This window comes from Lynx canadensis, chromosome B4 (genome assembly GCF_007474595.2).
Source record: "Lynx canadensis isolate LIC74 chromosome B4, mLynCan4.pri.v2, whole genome shotgun sequence".
Lineage (NCBI taxonomy): Eukaryota > Metazoa > Chordata > Mammalia > Carnivora > Felidae > Lynx > Lynx canadensis.
In genome coordinates, this window is record NC_044309.1 from 42,354,838 (window position 1) to 42,379,988 (window position 25,151).

Here is a 25,151-nt window from a genome sequence, read left to right on the forward strand (position 1 = left end):
TTCATTATAAATCTATTTTATGTTGTAGTTGAAATAAAATGATCTGTAAGAATTCAGTGCAAAGGGGAATACAAATAAACCAGGAGCCATTTTGAGTGGCAATCTACACACAGAAACTATAAAACTTAAGGAAAAAAAAAAAAAAACTATCAGAATACCTAATGATTATACATCTATGTCAACTCACTAATAATAACTTCTAAATCTCTAATGTTCAGTTTTGGATTTCCCTCTGAGTGCACCCTGATGTTAAGTGACAGTCCAAGAATGAGCAGAGAATGCTAAGAATCCCAAATGGTCTACTGGGCCAAAGCCAGAAACTAAGTTCCATTGATGTGTATCATATTCCAACTGGCACATAACATGCTTCAGTTAAAGCTGATAAATGTCTGAGAGAAATGGAAAGTAATAGTTGGGATTATTCTGCTTTTGATCACTCTCGTGGAAAAAAAAATCCAGACAGAGAGAGGAACCCCATCATATAATTATACCAATATCATGTATAATTACGTCAATGCCTAACTCCTCAAAATTAGGAAAGGAGGCTCATGCTTCCTCCATCTGTCTGCAGAAATATGATCTCTGCACATGGAGAAGGAAGAAATGAATGAATGCGTATACTGATTCTCTCATAAATGGAAAAGGTGACAGCCTATGGAAAACTTCTATGGAGCTTCCTTCCACAAGATTTACACATGAATAAAAAGAGCAAATTAGCTATCTCTGTAATGGTGGGTTCCAATTCAACCACATGTTCATGCAGAATGTCCCATTCATAAGTAGATCTTCGTCATCTTGCAAAGTGACTTGTGATGTCCATTACAAGGAACATCATTCCAGCCCCATTCTCTCGGTCCGTGACGAAAATGTAATATAACACAACGCTCATTAAGATTATTGGGTTCACTGGAGTGCCAAAATCTGAAAGGGAAAAAAATGGATGAGGTTGTTTCTCCACACAGGGCTTTGAAAAGGGTTAGAGACAGCGAGGAAGGGGGCTGAGGTTGAACTGTGTGGATGTCAAGGGTGGATATGCCCAAATCATTCCTTCTCCATTTCTCATGCAGTTTCTCCTCCGCCTGAAACTCTGGCATTTCCCTCAGAAACGGTGCATGCATCACCCGATATTGTGTCATTTCACTGCATCAAACGTTCTCCTAGCAGATAGCCCTTCTATTTGTCCATCATTATGTCCTGTTCCCAGGGGACTACCAGTCCATAAGCTCCCTTAAATGATGAAGAAAAAAAAAAAAAAAAGATTTCATCCCAGTCCCAAATATCACTGTAGTGTGTTTCCTTTTTTTAAATATATATTGCTTTTGGTGTCTGAAGAACTAGTTAAAATCCCTAAATCTGCTAACATCCCTGTTATCTTGGACATATAATTTCATTTTCCTGATTTCCATATCTAAAAAATAGAGACTAGAGTCATATTCCTTTATGATATGAGGATCAAAGGTAGTATTACCCTAAAATGCACTAAAGGATTTAAGAGTTTTAAAAGACCTATATGAATATGAGATATTATAAGTATCACAATTTTGCTTATTTGCTTTATGAGAAATATTAAATCAATAACTGGCCACGACCTTAACTGACGTAAATTTTTGTTATATTTAGAGATATAATGTAGTAGTTAAAAGTACAGACTTTGATGTCAAATAGAGCTGGATTTGAGGATCACTGTCGCCACTGTTGGATAACCTTTGTTGAGCTGTCTAAACTCTCTAAACTCAATTTCCTCAAATCTACGGTGGGAAAAATAATAACGTGTGCCTCACAGAGTTCTTGTGATGACTACATATGAGATAATAAAGAAAATTATTTAAACCTAGTGCCCAAGAGTTAAGAGTGAGCTTTTTTATTTTCATAGCTAATAGTTGGAACATTCTAAAATCCGTGCATGATCCAGGGCCCGGGATTCCTGTATCGAATTCTGTACTCACGTGACACTTTCATTGTAGGGTGTCTGATCAACCCATTGCCAATCTCTTTTTCCCTTTGGGTCTGACAGCCCTATATAATAAGCAAGAGACATATCCACGTTCTGGATGATAAAATCCTAAGGGAAGAAAAGAAAGGAGTTATAGCTTTTAAAGTATTCAGGTAGAACTAAGTTCTTTACAGTAGCCTTAGAAGACAAGAAAAAGAAAGGATCCAGGAAGAGCCACATGGGGCCCCTGCCCAGGAGCCGCAGTCTTCTCTGGCTGAGCAGTACAAGATCAAAGATAACACTTGTGACCATGATGTTTATCTTGGTCTGCTCAGGCTGCTATAACAACATACCCCAGATTGGGTAGCTTATAAACCACAGAAATTTCCTTCTCACAATTCTGGAGGTTGGAAACCGCAGATGAGGGTACTAGCAAGGTCAGGTAGAGGCCCTCCTCCTCATCCATAGACAGCTTTTTCTCACTGTGTATCCACACAACAGAAGGGGCAAGGGAACTATTTTATAAGAACATGAATTCCATTCATGAGGGTTCCACCCTCATTACCTAAACCCGTCTCAAAGACCCGTCCCAAATACCACCATCTCAGGGGGTTAAGATTTCACCATATGAAGTTTGGTGGGGATATAAACATTTAGAACATAGTGATGTTCAATATAAATGGAAGCCATTTCTATCCACGATCATAATGAATTCTCATCTCAGATTCACTTCCCTTCTCCACTTAAGTAGTGTTCTTCAAAATCATGCATTAGAAAATTTTTGCAGATTAAATCATTCTCCTTTCATAACTTCTTCAACTTCATTCATTTCTGATTGTTGACCGTGACTCTTCATGACCGAACTCTGTTTCTCTATTTGATATAATACCCCTTCTCCATGAGATAGCTAATACTTTCTAAAATATTTACAGGTTGAAAGAATAAACTAGTATTTCAGGCTAAGACATTTCCATTCTTCCACTCCAAGCCCACATATTATATTTTAAATGCCCCAATTTATTTTGGGAGAGATTCGTTTTATGGAAACAGGAAGAAGGTGCAGCATGTAATGGCTTAGGTATAGCCTTTCTTATCAATTATACTAAAAGCCTTCTGCCACACCACCAATATCCCCAAACAGTGAAAGCCTCCTTCTGAGACAAGAGAGGTAAACAACAACCAGATGGGACTCCTGGTTCCACCATCTATTAGAAAGCACCTGCTCGTCCTTGGTGTTGACCACCAGCAGGTGAGCCTTCATTGCTATGCAGTTCTTCTCACTCTCCGTCCAATTTCTCATTGTATTAGAAATAAAGTAGCAGTTGGAACTGAATGGCTTCCAATCCTTTGGGCAGCAGCTCCAATCTTTCCCTGTATTGACAGAAAGGCCATAGATGTCCAATATAAATGAAAAATTTTAAGTGTGTGTATTATTAAAATTAAGGACCAAAGAAGACCCCATGGAAACTGGAACTTGCATCTTCATCCAGAGGTGAAAAGAAGCCACCCACCAGGTATCAAGGGGATCAAGTCTACCTGTACCAGGCAGTAACAAGGCAGGGCCCCCCTTCTCTTGCCAGAGTGGTGTCTGGAAAAGCCAGCTAAAACAGAGGTCTTAAATAAGATCCAGACTACTATACCAAATGTCCAGGTTTCAGTGGAAAATCACCCATCATACCATGAATTACAAGTTCTCAAAGTTAATTTTTTTTTTTAACGTTTATTTATTTTTGAGACAGAGAGAGACAGAGCATGAACGGGGGAGGGGCAGAGAGAGAGGGAGACACAGAATCGGAAGCAGGCTCCAGGCTCTGAGCCGTCAGCCCAGAGCCCCACGTGGGGCTCAAACTCACGGACCGCGAGATCGTGACCCGAGCCGAAGTCGGACGCTCAACCGACTGAGCCACCCAGGCACCCCTCAAAGTTAATTTTTAAAAAGAAAATAAATACATGCCAATATCAAGAGAACAGAAATACCAGAATTATCTGACAGAGATTTTAAAGAAACCATGACAAAGATGCCTCAACAAGAAAGTACAAACATGTTTGGACCAAATAAAAAAACAAACAAACAAAACAAAACAATGCCTCAGAAAAGAAATAGAAAATCTCAGCCAACAGGGGCACCTGGGTGGCTCAGTTGGTTCAGGGTCTGATTCTGGATGTCAGCTCAGGTCATGGTCGTAGGACTGAGCCACGCATCAGGCTCGGCACTGAGCGCAGAGCCTGCTTAAGATTCTCTCTCTCTCTCTCTCTCTCTCTCTCTCTCTCTCTCTCTTCTGACCTGCCCCCAATGTATTCTCTCTCTCTCCAAAAAGAAAGAAAGAAAATCTCAGCCAACAAATTAGAGATATAAAGGAGAACAAACAAATTTGTATAACTAACAAATATAATAACCAAAATAAAAAGTTCGGTGGCTGGGCTCAAAAGCAGAGAAGACAGAAAAATCAGGGAATTGAAAGACAGAATTGAAATATAGAAATTACTCAAGCAAGTAACAGAGCCAAAACAGACAAAAGCAAATAAATAAATAGACTTCCCTTTTCCAGGCTGGCACGCAAGAATCTTGGAAGTTACCATACCAACCTAAGAAGTAAAAAGCTGAACAAACCACAAATCAACAACTCCTCACAAGCGAAGCCGCTGCTCTTAAAATTATGCAGGCAGGCAAATACAGAGGATCACAACTTACTGAAGCAGAAACCCAGGAGCCAAAATTTTGTGGGAACCAGCTGCAGGGTAGGGAAACCTGAGGTGTAAATGGGTAATTGCTAGAAGCATAGCAATTTGAAGCGCCCCAGTTTGAAGAGACAAAGCAAGCATCAGAGCCAGACTCGGATGTAGCAGGATATTGGAATTATCAGAACAGAAATTTAAAACAACAATGATTAATATGTTAAGGGCTCTCATGAACAAAGTAGACAGCATACAAGAAGAGATGAACTATGTAATCAGACAGATGGAAATTCTAAGAAACAAAAGGAAACATGATAGATGCTGTAACAGAAACAAAGAATGTCTAGGACGCCTGGGTGGCTCAGTCCGTTAAGCGTCCGACTCTTGATTTCTGCTCAGGTCATGATTTCCCAGATTATGAGACCAAGCCTCAGCTCTGCACTGGCAGCACAGAGCCTGCTTGGGATTCTCTGTCTCTCTCTCTCTCTCTCTCTCTCTCTCTGCCCCTCCCCCACTCCCCACTTGCTCTATCAAAATAAATAAATACACTTAAAAAAAAAAAAGAAATGGGACGCCTTGGTGGCTCAGTCAGTTAAGCCTCTGACTTTGGCTCAGGTCATGATCTCGTGGTTCGTGAGTCCAAGCCCCACATCAGGCTCTGTGATGACAGCTCAGAGCCTGGAGCCTGCTTTGAATTCTGTGTCTCCCTCTCTCTCTCTGCCCCTCCCCCACTCATGCACACGCACACGTGCGCTCTCTCTCTCAAAAATAAACATTTTAAAAATTAAAAAAAAAAAAAAAAAGGAAGGCAGACTGTCTTTAGTGATCTCGTTATTAGACTGGACACAGCCGCAGAAAAAAATCTAAGCATGAGGGTGTCTCAATAGAAGTCTCCAAAACTAAAAAAAGGAAAAGAACTGGGGGGGAAAACAAACAGAATATCCAAGAAATGTGGGACAGCTACAAAAAGTGTTAATATGTGCATGATGGGAATAGCAGAACAATAAAAAGAGAAAAGAACAGAAGAAATATTGAAGCAATAACATTTGAGAATTTCTCCCAAATTAATGACAGATACCAAACTACAGATTCAAAAAAGCTCAGAGCACACCAAGCAGGATAAATGCCAAAGAAAACTACACCTAAGATATATCATATTCAAACTACAGAATATCAAAGATAAAGAAAAATCCTTTAAAAAGCTAGAAGGGCTGGGGCGCCTGGGTGGCGCAGTCGGTTAAGCGTCCGACTTCAGCCAGGTCACGATCTCGCGGTCCGTGAGTTCGAGCCCTGCGTCGGGCTCTGGGCTGATGGCTCAGAGCCTGGAGCCTGTTTCCGATTCTGTGTCTCCCTCTCTCTCTGCCCCTCCCCCGTTCATGCTCTGTCTCTCTCTGTCCCAAAAATAAATAAACGTTGAAAAAAAAATTTTTTTTTAAATAAAAAAAAAGCTAGAAGGGGTAAAACACATCTACAGAGAAGCAAAATAGAAATTACATCAGACTTCTCCAAAACCACGGATACAAGAAGAGAATGTAGTGAAATATTTAAAGTGTTCAGAGACAAAAAACTATCACCCTAATTCTTATCCTGCAAAATTAACCATCAAAGGTGAAGATGAAATAGGGACTTTTTGGACAAATAAAAATTGAGGGAAATTGTTGCCAGTGGAACTTGCAATGTTAAAAGAAGTTCTTTAGGGGGAAGAAAAATATTATAGGTCAGAAACCTGGACCTATATAAAGTAAGAGCATCAAAAAAAGAATAAGTGAAGGTAAAATAAAAACATATTTCTTATATTCTTAATTGATCTATATTCTTTTTTTTTTTGAGAGAGAGAGAGCATGTGTGCAAGCAGGGGAGAGGGGGCAGAGAGAGAGAATCCCAAGCAGGCTCCACGCTCAGCATGGAGACCAATGTAGAGGTCAATCCCACACCCCTGGATCATAACCTAAACCACAATTAAGAGTCGGACACTCAAATGACTGAGCCACCCGGGCACCCCTGATCTATATTCATAATTGATCTTTCATTTGTTCAAAATAATAATGGCAACAATGTATTAGATTATGTATACAAAGATGTAAATGAAATAAGTGAGAGTATTAACACAAGAGACAGGAGGGAGGAATTAGGATCATTTTGCTATTTTAAGATACTCTCACTGTGTATGGAGCTGTATAGTTATTTGAAAGTGGACTTGGATTAGTTGATAAGTATATTGCAAACTTTAGAGCAACCAGTATAAAAGAAGTATAATTGATACGCTAAGAATGCAATGAAAATGGAATCATATCAAATTCTCAAAACCACAGAAGAGTGAAAGACAAAAAAGGAACAAAGAACAAGGGCAAGATATAGAAAACAATAGAAATATGATAAATATTGATACAACCATATTAATAATCACTTGGGATGTCAGTGGTCTAAATTCACGAATTAAAGCACAAAGATTATCAGAGTGGATCAAAAAAAAAAAAAAACCAGACTCAACTATATGTTGTCTACAAGAAACCCACATTAAAACTTTAGGAGGAGAATATAAAGACATGTGTATATTAAAAGTAAATGGGTAGTGGGGCACCTGGGTGGCTCAAGTCGGTTGAGTGTCCGACTTCGGCTCACGTCATGATCTCACTGTTCGTGAGTTGGAGCCCCGCATCGGGCTCTGTGCTGTCACCTGGGAGCCTGGAGCCTGCTTCGGATTCTGTGTCTCCTTCTCTCTCTGCCCCTCCCCCACTTGTGCTCTGCCTCTCTCTGTCTCTCAAAAATAAATAAATATAAATTAAAAAAAAAATTTTTTTTTAAAGTAAATGGGTAGTGAAAGGTATACTGAACTAAAGAAAGCAGGAGTAGCTATATTAATTGCAGACAGTGCGGGGTGCACAGCAAGTAAAGTTACCAGATATAAAGATGGTCATTGCATAATGATAAAGGGGTCAATTCTTCAAGAAGTCATAACATTGTTTAATGTGTATGCACCTAAAAACACAGCATCAAAAAGTGAAACAAAATAGAACTTCAATACATATCCATTACCACAGTTAGAGACTTAAGCACTCCTCTATCAGAAGCGGTCAGATCCAGATGCACAAAATCAGTAAGAATATAGTTGAACTCAACGACAATACCAATAAACCATATATGACTGACATCTACTGACTACTCTATCTGACAACAACAGAATATACATTCTTTCTAGGTTCACATAGACATTCATCAAGACAGACCACATACTGGCCATAAATATACCTTAACAAACTGAAAAGAATAGAAATCATACAATGTCTGCTCTCAGACAACAAGGCTTATTAAACTAGAAATCAGGGGCGCCTGGGTGGCGCAGTCGGTTAAGCGTCCGACTTCAGCCAGGTCACGATCTCGCGGTCCGGGAGTTCGAGCCCCGCGTCGGGCTCTGGGCTGATGGCTCGGAGCCTGGAGCCTGTTTCCGATTCTGTGTCTCCCTCTCTCTCTGCCCCTCCCCCGTTCATGCTCTGTCTCTCTCTGTCCCAAAAATAAATAAACGTTGAAAAAAAAAATTAAATAAACTAGAAATCAGTAACAGAAAAATGGAAAACAGTAAGATGGACGAGTAGGAGCATCCTGAGCTCACCTTGTCCATCGACACACCAAGGTAACAACTATCTCTATACAACCAACTCTGAAAATGACCTGAAGACTGACAGAATAGATCTTCCACAACTAGTCATAGAGAGAGGGCCACATCGAAAAGGGTAGGAGGGGCAGAGACACGGTTGGGAACCAACCCCCTGGCACAACTAGCCACAAATGGTAGGGACATCACAAGCATGGAGAAGTGAGAGGATAAGACACTGGTTTTAAATGACATTAGACCAGTGCTCGCTTCGGCAGCACATATATTAAATGACATTAGACCAGACGGATCTAGTAGATATATACAGAATATTCATCCAAAAACAGCAGAGCACACATTCTTTCCAAGTGCACATGAAGCATTTTCTGGGATAGATCACAGAACAAAACTCAATATATTTCAGAAGACTAAAGCATCTTTTCCAACCACAACAGTATAAAACTAAAGATTACAAGAAATTACAAGAACAAAAAACTAGAAAAAGCACAAACATGTGAAAGCTAAACAACATGCTACTACATAATGAATGGGCCAACCAAGAAATCAAAGAGGAAATTTAAAAATGCAAGAAGACAAATGAAAATGAAAACACAACAGTCCAAAATCTTTGGGATGCAGCAAAAGCAGTTCTAAGAGGGAACTTTATAGTGATATAGACCTACTTCAAAAAAACAAGAAAAATCTCAAATAACCTAACTTTTCACCTAAACGAACTAGAAAAAAAGAACAAATAAAGCCGAATGCTAGTAGAAGGAAGGAAATAGAAACTAAAGAAATAGAAAAGATCAATGAAACCAAGAACTGGTTATTTGAAAAGATGAACAAAACTGATAAATCTTCAGCCAGCCTTCCCAAAAAAAAGAGAGAGGACTCCAAATAAAGAAACTGATCCCATTCACAACTGCACCAAGAAGCATAAAATACCTAGGAATAAATCTAACCAAAGATGTAAAAGATCTGTATGCTGAAAACTATAGAAAGCTTATGAAGGAAATTGAAGAAGATATAAAGAAATGGAAAAACATTCCATGTTCATGGATTGGAAGAATAAATATTGTCAAAATGTCAATACTACCCAAAGCTATCTACACATTCCATGCAATCCCAATCAAAATTGCACCAGCATTCTTCTCAAAACTAGAACAAGCAATCCTAAAATTTATATGGAGCCACAAAAGGCCCCGAATAGCCAAAGTAATTCTGAAGAAGAAGACCAAAGCAGGAGGCATCACAATCCCAGACTTTAGCCTCTACTACAAAGCTATAATCATCAAGACAGCATGGTATTGGCACAAAAACAGACACATAGACCAATGGAATAGAATAGAAACCCCAGAACTAGACCCACAAATGTATGGCCAACTAATCTTTGACAAAGCAGGAAAGAACATCCAATGGAAAAAAAAGAGAGAGGACTCAAATAAATAAAATCAGAAACAAAGGATGAGAGGGGCACCTGGGTGTCTCAGTTGGTTAAGCATCCAACTTCGGCTCAGGTCATGATCTTGCAGTTCAAGCCCGACATCAGGATCTGTGCTGACAGCTTGGAGCCCGGACCCTGCTTCAGATTCTGTGTCTCCCTCTCTCTGCCCTTCCCTGCTCACATTGTATGTGTGTGTGTCTCTCTCAAAAATAAACATTGAAAAAATTTTTTTCTTTAAAGAAATAAAGGATGAGAAATAATCAAAATCACATAAATACAAAGAATTATAAGAGAATGTATAAAAAAATGTAGACCAACAAATTGGACAACCTAGAAATGGATGAATTCCTAGAAACATACCATCTTTCAAAACTGAACAAGGAAGAAATAGAAAATTTGAACAGACCAATTATTAATAACAAAATTGAACTGGCAACCAAAAAGTCTGAAGAAAAAAAAGTCCAGGATCAGATGGCTTTATAGGTAAATTCCCACAAGCACTTAAAGAAAAGTTAATGTGTATTCTTCCAAACTATTCCAAAACTTAGAAGAGAAAGGAAAACTTCCAAATTCACGCTACAAGGCCAGCATTACTCTGATATCAAAACCAGATAAAGATACTACCTTAAAAAAAAAAAAGACACTATTGGCCAATATCTTGGATGAACACAGATGCAAAACCTCAACAGAATATCACAAAACTGATTTCAACATTAAATTAAAAGGTTCATTCACCACAATCAAGTGGGATTTATCCCAGGGAAGCAAGGGTGGTTCAATATTAGCAAGTCAATCAATGTGATACATGACATTAATAAGAAGGATGAAAAACCATATGATCATATCAATAGATGCAGAAAAAGTATTTGACAAAATATAACATTTGTTCATAACAAAAACTCTTAACAAAAGGGGTTTACAGGGAACATATCTCAAAATAACAAAGATCAATTTTTAATTTTTTGAGGAACCTCAGAGAAAGACAGATACCGTATGTTTTCACTCATAGGTGGATCTTGAGAACTTAATGGAAGACCATGGGGGAGGGGAAGGGGGGGTAAATTACAGAGAGGAAGGGAGGCAAACTATAAGAGACAAATACTGAGAACAAACTGAGGGTTGATGGGGGGTGGAGGAGAGGGGAAAGTGGGTGATGGGCATGGAGGAGGGCACTTGTTGGGATGAGCACTGGGTGTTGTATGGAGACCAATTTGTCAATAAATTATATTTAGAAATAACAATAATAATAATGAAGATCATATGACAAACCCACAGCTAACAACATAATCAATGACGAAAAACTGACAGTTTTTCTTATAAGATCAGGAACAAGACAAGGATGTTCACTCTCATCACTTTTATTCAATATAGTCTGGAAGTCCTAGCTGTAACAATCAGACAGGAAAAGAAATAAAAGGCATCCAGATTGGTAAGAAAAGAAGTAAAACCCTCACTATTTGCAGCTGATATGATACTATGTATAGAAAGTCCTAAAGACTCCACCAAAAAAATTAGAACTGATAAATAAATTCATTAAAGTTAAAGGATACAAATTAATATATTATATTATACATACTGTTGTATTTCTACCCACTAATAACAAAGTAACTGAAAGAAAAATAGGACAATAATCCCATTTATAATTGCACCAAAGACAATAAATTACCTAGGAATAAATTTAACCAGAGGGGTAAAAAAACCTATACTCTGAAAACTATAAGATGTCGATGAAAGAAATGAAGATGACACAGATGAAAAGATATACTATGCTCATGAATCAGAAGAATTAATATCATTAAAATGTCCATACTACCCAAAGGAATCTACAGATTCAATGCAATTCCTATCAAAATAACAACAGCATTTTTCACAAAACTGTAACAAATAATCCTAAGATTTGTATGGAGCCACAAAGACTTGGAATAACCAAACCAATGCTGAGAAAGAACGAAGCTGGAGGTATCACAATTCCAGATTTCCAGATATACTACAAACCTTTTGTAATAAAAACAGTATGGTACTGGCACAAAAATAGACCCATCAGTCAAGGGAACAGTATAGAAAGCCCAGAAATAAACCCAAAGTTACATGGTCGATTAATCTACGACAAAGGAGGCAAGAATATAAAAGGGAAAAAAGACAGTCTTTTCAATAAATGGTGTGGGGAATACCGGACAGCTACATGCAAAAGAATGAAACTAGACCACTTTCTCACCATACACAAAAATAAAGTCAAAATGGATAAAGACCTAAATCTGAGACTTAAAACCATAAAACTCCTAAAAGAAAACATAAGCAGTAATCTCTTGGACATCGGCTTTAGCAACATATTTATGATATACCTCCTCAGAGAATGGAAACAAAAGCAAAAATGAACTATTGGGACTATATTGAAATAAAAAGCTTTTCACAGAAAAGGAAACCACTAAAAAAAAAAAGGCAACCTAGTGAATGGGAGAAGATATTTGCAAATGATATATCCAATAAGGGATTGACATCCAAAATATATAAAGAACTTAAACAACTCAACACCCAAGAAACCAAATAATCCTATTAAAAATGGGCAGAGGACCTGAATGTTTTTCCAAAGAAGACATACAGATGACCAAGAGACACATGAAAAGATGTTCAACACCATTAATTATCAGGGAAATGCAAATCAAAACCACAATCAAATATTACCTCACACCAGTCAGAATGGCTAGAATCAGAGACGTGGAATCAAACAAGTGTTGGCTAGGAGGTGGAAACAACGGAATCCTCATGCATAGTTGGTAGGAATGTAAGTTGGTATAGCCACTGTGGAAAACAGTATGGAGGCTCCTCAAAAAATTAAAAATAATCACATAATCCAATAATTCCACTACTATATACCCCCCCAAAAAACCAAAACACAAAATCGAAAAGATATATGTACCTCTATGTTTATTGCAGTATTTTTTACAGTAGCCAAGAAACAGAAGCAACCTTAGTGTCCATTGATAGATGAGTGGATAAAGAAGCTGCGATATTTATATACAATGTAATATTATTCAGTCATGAGAAAGACGGAAATCCTACTGTTTGTTACAGATGGACCTAGAGAGTATTACACTATGTGAAACAAGGCAGACAGAAAAAGACAAATACCATAAAATTTCACTTTGTAGAACCTAAAAAACAAAACAAATGAACAACAAACCAACCAAAACCAAAAAATAGACGGACTCTTAAATGCAGAGAACAAACTGGTGGTAGCCAGATGGAGGTTACCGGAGAAATGGATGAAATAGGTAAAGGGGATTAAGAGGTACAAACATCCAATTATAAAATAAATAAGTCCTGGAGATGAAAAGTACAGCATAGGGAATACAGCCAATAACATTGTAATAACATTGTACGGTGACAGATGGTGACTATGCTTATCAAGGTGAGCATCAATATATAGAATTGTCGAATCAATATGTTATACACCTGAAACTAATATAACAGTGTATGTTAATTATACTTCAACAAAAATATTTAAATGATAAAATAATAAAATAAGCTAAGTAAAAAAAAAAAACTACCAACTGTAATTCCAGTGAAAAGACTACCTCCTAACTGTAATTCCAATGATAGGAAAAGACAAACTAGGCAGTAAAAATTTCAGTGGTTACCAAAAGTTTGGAGGGGCGCCTGGGTGGCTTGGTTGGTTAAGCGTCCGACTTCGGCTCGGGTCACGATCTCACGGTCCGTGAGTTCGAGCCCCGCGTCGGGCTCTGTGCTGACAGCTCAGAGCCTGGAACCTGTTTCGGATTCTGTGTCTCCCTCTCTCTCTGCCCCTTCCCTGCTCATGCTGTGTCTCTCTCTGTCTCAAAAATAAATAAACATTAAAAAAAGATTTTAAAAAAAAGTTTGGAAAGGAGAATGGAGCACAGGGGACTTTTTGGGCAGTGAAGTTATTCTGTATGATACTATTTTTTTTTTAATTTTTTTTTCAACGTTTATTTATTTTTGGGACAGAGAGAGACAGAGCATGAACGGGGGAGGGGCAGAGAGAGAGGGAGACACAGAATCAGAAACAGGCTCCAGGCTCTGAGCCATCAGCCCAGAGCCTGACGCGGGGCTCGAACTCCCGGACCGCGAGATCGTGACCTGGCTGAAGTCGGACGCTTAACCGACTGCGCCACCCAGGCGCCCCATGTATGATACTGTTTAACAATAGATACAGAACATTACGCATTTGTCAAAATCCACAGAACTTTACATATTTGTTGTATAAAGCTTTAAAAATCCATTTAGGAAGTCAGAGAATCCATGAAAGAATGAAGACTGTGACAAGAGAATCTAACTGTATTACAAATGTCAGACACAACACACTGAAGGGGGTGGGAAGAGGATGATGACCTAAGTGACTTTGGAAATGGAGTCTACAAGAATAAAGACAAAGGACACCGCACACCAGCAGTGTATTCTAGTTGATAAAGTTGTTTCCCATGGTGGTATGAGTTTACAATTCCGATACTACTATATGTGTTCATTGGAATTGAATAATTAAGGAAATGTACTGAGCAAGTTAACGGGACCAGATTTCTCTCTGTTGGAGTAGTCACTAAAGATATCAAGGGAAGTAGGCTAGAATGATGCAATGTGTTAATGGAGAAACATTTCAGACATCAGTAAAAACTGATGTATACCTTATTATAGAAATACATAGTTGCCTATAGAAATATTTGTCAATATATGTACACGCACAGGTTAGTACACACATAGAGATTTCCTTGTCCTGTGAACTGGGAGGGCTAAAAGAACACCTCAGCAGCAGTGAGCATACCTAGTATTCAAATCTTGGTTTCTAATACCATTCTTCAATAACAGGAGCCAGGACTCCACAGAGAAATAGCTGATTCTAAGACTAAGGCAAGAAATATACAATATAAGCCCAGAGAATATTACAATCCCAAAAAGTAAGGAAGTGCTCAAAAACCAAGTAAAACAACAAAGTGATGGGGGCATGTCAAAGGGCCATGGGAGCCAACTGAAAGACTCCCAGGGGCAAAGGCAGAACAATTTGAGCAACAAAATAAATACAGTATTGGATTATAACCCAAAGTGTAAGATAAATATCCATGAGTATATACAGATATAAATAGATGACTGAATAAATTAATAAACAGGGTAGAACAAATATCAAATGCACAAGAATTTCTAGTAAACTACATAGAAACTTGTTTTGCACTGAATTGTGTTCCCCCAACAGTCATGTGCTGAAGTTATAACCCTCAATGTGACTACAGTGGTAGCCTTTAAGGAGGTAATAAAGGTTAAATGAATCATAAAAGCAGGGCCTTAATCCAATAGGACTTGTGCCCTTCTAAGAGGAAGAGACACTAGAAAACTCTCTCTCCCTCCCCATTCACACAGAGAATTGGTTATGTAAGGACACAGCAAGAAGGTAGCTGTCTACAAGCCAGGAAGAAAGGCCTTGCCCCTCTTTCGTTATGACACTCAAGCAGGCTAATACAGATTTTGGCTCCAAAGTGGGGTGCTCTTGTAACAAACACCTAAAAACGTGAAATGGCTTTAGAACTGGGTGATGGGTAGAGGCTGGAAGAATTTTGAGGTGCATGCTAGAAAAAGCCTAGATTGCCTTGAAAGGGCTGCTGGTAGGGGCCCCTGGGTGGCTCAATCAGTTAAGCCTCTGACTTCGGCTCAGGTCACGATCTCAGGTTTGGCTCAGGTTCATGAGTTCAAGCCCCACATTGGGCTCTGTGCTAACAGCTTGGAGCCTGGAGCCTGCTTCAGATTCTGTGTCTCCCTCTCTCTCTGCCCCTTCTCCACTCACAAGCTCGCTCTCTCTCTCTCTCTCTCAAAAATATGGCACAAAAACAGACACACAGACCAATGGAATAGAATAGAAACCCCAGAACTAGACCCACAAACGTATGGCCAACTCATCTTTGACAAAGCAGGAAAGAACATCCAATGGAAAAAAGACAGCCTCTTTAACAAATGGTGCTGGGAGAACTGGACAGCAACATGCAGAAGGTTGAAACTAGACCACTTTCTCACACCATTTACAAAAATAAACTCAAAATGGATAAAGGACCTAAATGTGAGACAGGAAACCATAAAAACCTTAGAGGAGAAAGCAGGAAAAGACCTCTCTGACCTCAGCCGTAGCAATCTCTTACTCGACACATCCCCAAAGGCAAGGGAATTAAAAGCAAAAGTGAATTACTGGGACCTTATGAAGATAAAAAGCTTCTGCACAGCAAAGGAAACAACCAACAAAACTAAAAGGCAACCAACGGAATGGGAAAAGATATTTGCAAATGACATATCGGACAAAGGGCTAGTATCTAAAATCTATAAAGAGCTCACCAAACTCCACACCCGAAAAACAAATAACCCAGTGAAGCAATGGGCAGAAAACATGAATAGACACTTCTCTAAAGAAGACATCCAGATGGCCAACAGGCACATGAAAAGATGTTCAGCGTCGCTCCTTATCAGGGAAATACAAATCAAAACCACACTCAGGTATCACCTCACGCCAGTCAGAGTGGCCAAAATGAACAAATCAGGAGACTATAGATGCTGGAGAGGATGTGGAGAAACGGGAACCCTCTTGCACTGTTGGTGGGAATGCAAATTGGTGCAGCCGCTCTGGAAAGCAGTGTGGAGGTTCCTCAGAAAATTAAAAATAGACCTACCCTATGACCCAGCAATAGCACTGCTAGGAATTTACCCAAGGGATACAGGAGTACTGATGCATAGGGGCACTTGTACCCCAATGTTCATAGCAGCACTGTCAACAATAGCCAAATTATGGAAAGAGCCTAAATGTCCATCAACTGATGAATGGATAAAGAAATTGTGGTTTATATACACAATGGAATACTATGTGGCAATGAGAAAAAATGAAATATGGCCCTTTGTAGCAACGTGGATGGAACTGGAGAGTGTGATGCTAAGTGAAATAAGCCATACAGAGAAAGACAGATACCATATGGTTTCACTCTTATGTGGATCCTGAGAAACTTAACAGGAACCCATGGGGGAGGGGAAGGAAAAAAAAAAAAAAGAGGTTAGAGTGGGAGAGAGCCAAAGCATAAGAGACTGTTAAAAACTGAGAACAAACTGAGGGTTGATGGGGGGTGGGAGGGAGGGGAGGGTGGGTGATGGGTATTGAGGAGGGCACCTTTTGGGATGAGCACTGGGTGTTGTATGGAAACCAATTTGTCAATAAATTTCATAAAAAAAAAAAAAAAAAAAAAAGATACGCATATAAGAATTTTAAGTCTTGGGGCGCCTGGGTGGCTCAGTCGGTTAAGCGTCCGACTTCAGCTCAGGTCACGATCTCACGGTCCATGAGTTCGAGCCCCGCGTCGGGCTCTGGGCTGATGGCTCAGAGCCTGGAGCCTGCTTCCGATTCTGTGTCTCCCTCTCTCTCTGCCCCTCCCCCGTCCATGCTCTGTCTCTCTCTGTCTCAAAAATAAATAAAACGTTAAAAAAAATTAAAAAAAAAAAAAAAGAATTTTAAGTCTTATTTCTTTGTACACCTGAAGCTTGAAATGATCATGAGACTCAACTTCTTACTATGATCTGCCTGTGAATCTTACTGGAAATATTAACTTGGTATCCTTACATAGTGTAGTCAACCACTGAATTATAGGCACATTCATTTTTACCTTCCATGGTCACATTCTCTTTCAGGCATTCCAATTCCGTGTGAGGGAGCTCTTTTGCAGTCTTTTTTTCTTTAAGGAGCTGAGAATATTTTTGGAAGAAAACTGAAAAAAAAAAAAAAAGGCCATTCATTTTCTGGTGTTGTGACTTTGCTCTCTATTGTTACTTTCTCACATTCTGTTTTATAGGAACAAAATCTACAAATGTCCAATTGCTTGAGTGGAAGGCTCCTGACAATGGAAAAGATTTCTCATCACCCCACATTCAATGTAATCCTAATCCCACTGATTTTGAAACCATAGATTTCTCCAGGAATAGCCAAAAGATCAGTAGTTGAAGGGAGACATGATGGTTCCATTATAATGAGTGCAAAGGGATTTATCCATATTTCCCTTCAATACTAAATGCAGAAGGCGAGCCCTGAAGGTGGGAGAATGGAGTGAAAGCAAACAGTTCTAAGGATGTACACAGCATAGGTCTGTTGTGGCGGAGGAGGGGGGGGGCGTTGCAGACTGAGCTAATTCTGAGTTCTGGGTTACCTGTAAAGTGAGATTTTTTTTTTTTTAAGCCAACATTGATCAGGAGATATGGGCATTATTTTCCTCCTCCTTCTTCCTTTACTCTATCCACTCTCAACTGGCTTTTTTTTCAGCACACCAATATACTCAAATATGTCACAACTTAAAAATAACTTACCTCTTCCTCCAGAAAGTGAATTTTCTCTTTTTTTCCTCCTTACCTCCCATTTGCTCCCTGCCCCACTATATGCTGGCTTCACTACTTCTTATGCCTTTTTAAATTTTGATATGTTCTTAAAGCCAGAGATACGAAAAAATCCACCTATTTGCCAAATTGGCTTTAGATCTTACATAGTCTTGGGCAGGAAAGACATGATTAAGGTGAAATTTCAATGGAAACTCTTCCTGGAATATCTCTTCCCATTGCCTTTTGTCCACCTGCTCATCTCAAAATATATGTCTGTGCAGTCAAAAAAACCTGGCCTTATAAACACTAATAGGCAAACATAGATTTGTCCTCACTTACACAACTGTCTAGCGTAGAAATAGTACCTAATATATGTCCCTCTACAAGACACACACACACATATATTCAATTTCTTTATAGGGTGGATACCATTATTTTTATAAGGAAGTAACTAAATTCAAATAAGTAACAAAATTTCTAACAGATTCCCATTAATTGTGTCTCTCCCTCCCAAAGAAGACTTCTTTTCCAGACTTCTGGATAGACCCGTTATTAAATGTCAGTATCTAATGGATGCCATCTCTTCATGGAAGGCAGACATTCCATATAGCTTCAGTTGGATACTTACTGATAAAAGCGATAAAAAATGAGATTGCCAACAGCAGCAGAAGCACCAGCAATGAGGCAAAAAGTAGCTTGGGAAAACCGGGATTACTTTTGTTCAGGCTGGTCTTCTCTTTGGGAGCTGAACGAGAAATCAAAGGAGTTTCATCAGTAACAAATTCTGATTTTTACTTTCCTTCTCCTCCCCTTCCTCTTCTCCCTTTTCTAGGATGACATACTATTGCCAAGAATATGACATCTGAAATAATAGTAAAATAGGGAAAAAAAATGTTCACTGTAGAAACGTTGGAAACTACATAAAAACACAACCTCTTACCACTGGGGGAACTGTTGCTAATGTTTTGATATATATCCTTCCAGTAATTTTCAAAGTGTATATACATAAGTACACATTTTCCCACATGATTGACATACCATAGGCACTAGCTTCAGACCTACTATATTGTTATACACTAGACCATGAACATTTTTCATACAACCATATGTTTTCTTTAACGCTGTCTATTGTGGTTGTATAGAATTTCATTATGTATTTAAATAATCTTCCAGATTATTTCCAATTTCAACTACTATAAATAATGCCATAGCAGATAAATCGTTATTATGGTCATCCCTCATCACATTCTTAAAATAAGGTCAGACCTTTCTAGTTACTATTTCATGGTTAAGAATTATTTTCTCAGGGTGCCTGGGTGGCTCAGTGGGTTAAGCTTCTGACTTTGGCTCTGGTCACGATCTCACGGTTAGTGTGTTCGAGCCCCATGTGGGGCTCTGCACTGAGAGCTCAAAGCTTGGAGCCTTCTTCAGACTCTGTGTCTCCCTCGGTCTCTGCCCCTCCCGCCCCCCACACTCTGTCTCTATCAAAAATGTATAAACATTAAAAAATAAATAAAAAGAATTCTTTTCTCAATGGCTAGTATCAAAAAGAAAAAACGTTTAAGGAGGGTACTTGTGATGAGCACGGAGTGTTATACATAAGCAATGAATCACTAAATTCTATACCTGAAGCCAATATTACACTATATATTAACTAACTAGAATTTAAATAAAAGCTTAAAAAAAAAGACAAATAACAAGTGTTGGTGACGATTTGGGGAAAAGGCAACCCTTGTGTACTGTTGGTTGGGATGTAAATTGGTGCAGCCACTGTGGAAAACAGTATGGAGGTTCCTCAAAAATTTAAAAATAGAGGGGCACCCAGGTGGTCCAGTCAGGTAAGCATCGACTCCTGATTTCAGATCAGGTCATGATCTCACAGTTTGTGAGTTCAAGCCCTGCATCGGGCTTTGTGCTGACAGTGCAGAGCTTACTTAGGGTTCTCTCCTTCTCTCTCTGCCCCTCCCCCACTCATTCTCTCTAAAAAATAAATAAACTTTAAAAAAATTAAAAATAGAAACATCATATGATCTATTAACTCCAGTACGGGGCATTTCCCCAAAGAAAACAAAGACATTTAATTAACTAAGTCAAAAAGGTATATGCACCCCTATGTTTATTGCAGCATAATTTACGGTAGCTAGGAAAAGCAACCTAAGCGTCCATCCATCCATGAATGGATATACCAAGTGTGATATTTATATACAATGGATTGTTATTCAACCATAAAAAAAAAAAAAGGAACTCTTGTCATTTGTGACAACTTGGATGGGACTTGAGGGCATTATGCTAAATGAAATAAGTCAGACAGAGAAAACAAATACCATATGATCTCACTTATCTGTGGAATTCAAAAAACAAAATGAAACTCACAGATACAGAGAACAGATTGGTGGTTGCCAGAGGTGGGGTAAGGAGTGGTGGGGAATGGGTGAAAGGGATTAAGAGGTACAAACTTCCAGTTATAAAATAAAGAAGTCATGGAAAATAAAGTAAGATAACAACAGAGAGGGTGTCAAACCATAAGAAACTCTTAACTATAGAGAACTGAGGGTTGCTGCAGGGGTTGTTGCAGTGGGGGGGGGGGGTGGCTAAATGGTGATGGGCATTAAGGAGGGCACTTGTTGGGATGAGTATTGGGTATTATATATAAGCAATGAAGCACTAAATTCTACTCCTGCAACCAATACTACACTATATGTTAATTAACTTGAATTTAAATAAAAACTCGAAAGAAAAAAAAAGAAGTCATGGAGATGTAATGTACAGCATATCGACTATAGTTAATACTATAGATTATTATAGTATTATCAACTATTAAATATTATTACATATTTGAAAGTTGCTAAGAGATTAAATCTCAAAAGGCCTCATCACAAGAAAAAAATTGGAGTGACTATGGTGATAAATGTTAACTAGACTGATTGTGGCAATCATTTCACCAATATATACAAAAATCAAATCACTACATTGTATACCTGAAACTAACACGGTAGTCCCCCTCCCCGCCCCCACCCCCGCAGTTTTGCTTTCCACAATTTGTTACCTGTGGCCAACTGTGGTCTGAAGGCAGATGATCCTCCTTCTGATGTATCCTCAGAAGGTAAATAGTAGCCTAAGGCTAGGTCACAATGCCTAGGTCATTCACCTAACTTCATCTCATCACATAAGAATTTTATCATCTCACATCATCACAAGCAAGGTGAATACAGTTCAATATTTTGAGATAGAGAGACCATATTCACATAACTTTTATTATGGTATATTAATACAATTGGTCTGTTTTATTATTAGTTATTGTTGTTAATCTCTTACTGTACCTAATTTATAAATTAAACTTTTATCATAGATATATATGTATAGGAAAAAAAAACACAATATATAAGGTTTGGTACTATCCACTATTCAGGCATTCACTGGATTTCTTGGACCATATCCCCCCAGATAAGAGGGGACTATTGCAGAATGTTTTATGTCAATCGTACCTCCACAAAAAAATAAAGAATAGTTTTCCCAAAGTTATGAGGTATTGACAAGCAGGGGGACAAAATCCTCAATAATGTATAACATAATCTCGGCTTTAGAAAAAATACAGTTAGATATAGTATTTATATCTGGAAAGATCTACATTGAAATGTAAATTATAGTGATCTCTAGATGGTAAAATAAATATAAATTCGTGTATGCCTCTAGTTTTTAATTTTTTCTTTAATGACCCTTTCAACATTTAATAAGGAAGTTTTATAAAAAAATTTAAGGGGAATGACCCAGCAATAGCACTGCTAGGAATTTACCCAAGGGATACAGGAGTGCTGATGCATAGGGGCACTTGTACCCCAATGTTTATAGCAGCACTCTCAACAATAGCCGAATTATGGAAAGAGCCTGAATGTCCATCAACTGATGAATGGATAAAGAAATTGTAGTTCAGGGGCGCCTGGGTGGCTCAGTCGGTTAAGCGTCTGACTTCAGCTCAGGTCATGATCTCACGGACCGTGAGTTCAAGCCCCACGTCGGGCTCTGGGCTGATGGCTCAGAGCCTGGAGCCTGCTTCCGGTTCTGTGTCTCCCTCTCTCTCTGCCCCTCCCCCGTTCATGCTCTGTCTCTCTCTGTCTCAAAAATAAATAAACGTTAAAAAAAAAAATTAAAAAAAAAAGAAATTGTAGTTCATATATACAATGGAATACTACATGGCGATGAGAAAGAATGAAATATGGCCTTTTGTAGCAACGTGGATGGAACTGGAGAGTGTTATGCTAAGTGAAATAAGTCATAGAGAGAAAGACAGATACCATATATTTTCACTCTTATGTGGATCCTGAGAAACTTAACAGAAGACCATGGGGGAGGGGAAGGAAAAAAAAAGTTAGAGATGGAGGGAGCCAAACCATAAGAGACTCTTAAATACTGAGAACAAACTGAGAGTTGATGGAGGGTGTGGGGGGAGAGGGGAAGGTGGGTGATGGGCATTGAAGAGGGCACCTGTTGGGATGAGCACTGGGTGTTGTATGGAAACAAATTTGACAATAAATTTCATATTAAAAAAATAAAAAAATAAAAAATAATAAGAAAAAAAGAAAAAGAAATAAAATAAAATAAAATAAAATATGCAAGAAAAAAAAAAGCTTTTTAAGGGGAAAAAACAGTTTCCCTGAGTGTTCTCCCTATCTCCACGGAAGTGTTTTGGAAAGCATGCGCAATCATGACCTCCCACTCACAGCTTCTTATAATACACATGCTTTTTTTCTCTTTTGCTCTATATCTGATATATCATAAATGATAACCATATTACCTTTTATCTACTCCCAAATTCAGTTAAATCCATCCTGGGGAGGCAGGATGCAATGGATTTCCTGAATTCACGGAAGACTCCCTTTGCAACTTTCTAGTCCTTCTTCTGCAACGGTCTTGGGTTACACTTTAGTCCCGCGGTAACAAAGACGCCCACAACGCTCTCCACCCAAACTCTTCCCCTCTAACCGAGGCTGAGTCCACGGACTCATCAACATCTTCTGTATCTGGGCTGATGGTTTCAAGACCTGTACCCAATCTCTCTCTCTCTCTCTCTTTTTTTTTAGAGAGAGTGAGAGAGCGTATGCAAGTGGGGCAAAGGGAGAGAGAAAGAAAATCTTCAGCAGGCTCCGTGCTCAGCGCAGAGTCCAACCTGGGGCTCGATCCCACAACCCTGGGATCATAACCTGAGCTGAAATGAAGAGTCGGACATTCAAGTGACTTGAGCCACCCAGGCGCTCCTGTACCCAGTCTCTTGATTGCAGTCTCACTCAGCCTCAGAAGGCACAAGAGAATAACCTCAGCATAATTAGCATTCTCCTTAGCTCAGGACCTTAGTGGACTTGTCACACCTCAGTTTGGTTAGCGTATAACTACACAAGCCCTTAATGCTTATCTTCAGATAACTCAATCTTCTGAGAATCCTAGGTGCCCCACCTGTGGCCAGAGAACCAGCAACTAACACTACCATGCTTCATTTACAATATTCTCTCTTCATCCTTCTTCTCATCACTAACTCTGACCACCAGAAAATGTGCTTACCTGCAGGAGGCCTTTCTTTGGTGCCTGAGGACTTCGATTCATTTTTGAAACTCAATTCAGCATAAGTGGCCTCTGAAGTCATATCGAGAAGAAATCTGCTCTTCAAAAAATCCTTTACATCTCTTCCTTAAAACATCTTAAAATAAAACCCAAACATGGTGGCAATTTGTCATACTTCCTATCAAGAACAGGGGCCCCATGTAGGCAAATAACTCTGAGAGGAATCTCATGAAAATTAGAAACCTCAGAGGCCAAATCTCTAGGATCAGCACGATGAGAATCATAGCATTTGAACGTACGTCAGCAAATGTAATAAGGAACTTCTCATAAATTTATAAATGTAATAAGGAAATGGAAAGTAGGAACTCAAAGCATAGATTTAAAAATATGTATAGGAAGGAAAGACACAGAGAAACTAAGCAGTTAGAGAACGCTTTTCTGAGACCTGTATTATCTGAGCTCACCAGCCAAGAATGAACTTCATGTATTTGTGTACATCTGTATGCAAACATAATTATTTATAGACCAATCTGGGCATAGATTCATTCATGCTGTATTCTCATCATGTGTGGCTGATCAGGCAACTTTTGGTGACCACATTCTAAGAGGATCATTGACAAAAAACTCACGTGTCAGCCTCCCCACTTTCAAGAGTGTATGTAGGAGGGAAGTCAAAGCTTACGTCATACATGTTCTGAAGCTGCTCCCCAGTGCTCTCTGCTTTTCCCTGTTCTTAACTGACTCCTTCATGGATCTCCATTCATTTTGCTAGAGTCGCTTCCAGAAGCTCCTGAAAGCAGCTCTCTTTGCTGGATGTTAGTGGAATAGGCCAGCCTGCACACCACCCTTCTCCATCCCTTTAATCCCTTACACCACCACAACAAAAAGACTCTACAGGCCAATGTGACTGTTTTTTAACAAGTTAAGATAATTTAATAGAGTCACAAATTAGGAGATAAAGTCAGTGACAAATGTGACTTTTTCCAAAGGACAAGAGGAAAGCATTCCAAAAACTGAATCCTTCAGGTAGAATCTTCCGAGATGTGCTCTTGAAAGCTCACTCCCTAGATTCAGCTCTCCCCAAAGGATCCTCCTTCTTTTAATCTCCTGTACCAAACTCCTCCATCTCCTGCATAACACACACACACACACACACACACACACACACACACACACACACACTTACTTCTATCTTTCCATATCAAGGTACATTGAAAACCATTCATTCACACTAATAACCTCTAATTCCAATCCAACGCTAAGGAGTTCATTCTAGTTTTCTCCCTTCCATATTTCTAACTCCCTTCTGTTACAGTAAGAAACCAGCTTCCATTGTCTTTTACTTACTTACTTACTTATTTATTTTGGTTATTTGAGTAATAAACACTTTTAGTCAATTTTCTATCTTTGCCATTCCCTCCTCTAAGATGCTCTTCTCTTCCTGACGGGGCTCTGACTTGCCAATCCAGGCCAACATTACTACCGGGGCCTTTAACCTGCTTGGGTGTTCTTGCACAGAGCCAGCCAATCCCCACGGACCTCATCCTCAACTTGCTCAGGTCTGACCCCACGCCGGGCCATCCTCCATAGGAAAT

At 39.0% G+C, this 25,151-nt stretch overlaps 2 protein-coding genes across 2 annotated transcripts in view; both read right to left on the reverse strand.

Moving 5' to 3' along the window:
- LOC115518217 (C-type lectin domain family 4 member A-like) lies at positions 1-23,659 on the reverse strand. Its single transcript, XM_030321610.1, has 6 exons — positions 23,557-23,659; positions 18,632-18,748; positions 17,301-17,402; positions 3,153-3,304; positions 1,947-2,062; positions 1-921 (listed from the first exon to the last, which is right to left on the reverse strand). The coding sequence occupies exons 1-6, from the start codon at positions 23,636-23,638 to the stop codon at positions 774-776; spliced, it is 717 nt and encodes a 238-aa protein (XP_030177470.1). The 5' UTR covers positions 23,639-23,659; the 3' UTR covers positions 1-773.
- The window catches only part of NECAP1 (NECAP endocytosis associated 1), a 44,159-nt gene continuing 42,621 nt past the window's right edge, over positions 23,614-25,151 (reverse strand). Inside the window, exon 8 of the mRNA XM_030321609.1 lies at positions 23,614-23,692. Coding sequence (XP_030177469.1) covers positions 23,671-23,692 — 22 coding nt within the window. The 3' untranslated portion in view covers positions 23,614-23,670. The remainder of the gene's footprint in view (positions 23,693-25,151) is intronic.

Coding starts and splice junctions, on each gene's coding strand:
- LOC115518217 (XM_030321610.1), bottom strand. CDS start 23,638: ATGACTTCAGAGGCCACTTATGCTGAATTGAGTTTCAAAAATGAATCG. Junction 18,749..23,556: donor CAAAGAAAGGCCTCCTGCAG/GTAAGCACATTT, acceptor TTTCTCGTTCAG/CTCCCAAAGAGAAGACCAGC. Junction 2,063..3,152: donor TCAACACCAAGGACGAGCAG/GTGCTTTCTAAT, acceptor TTCTTCCCTTAG/GATTTTATCATCCAGAACGT.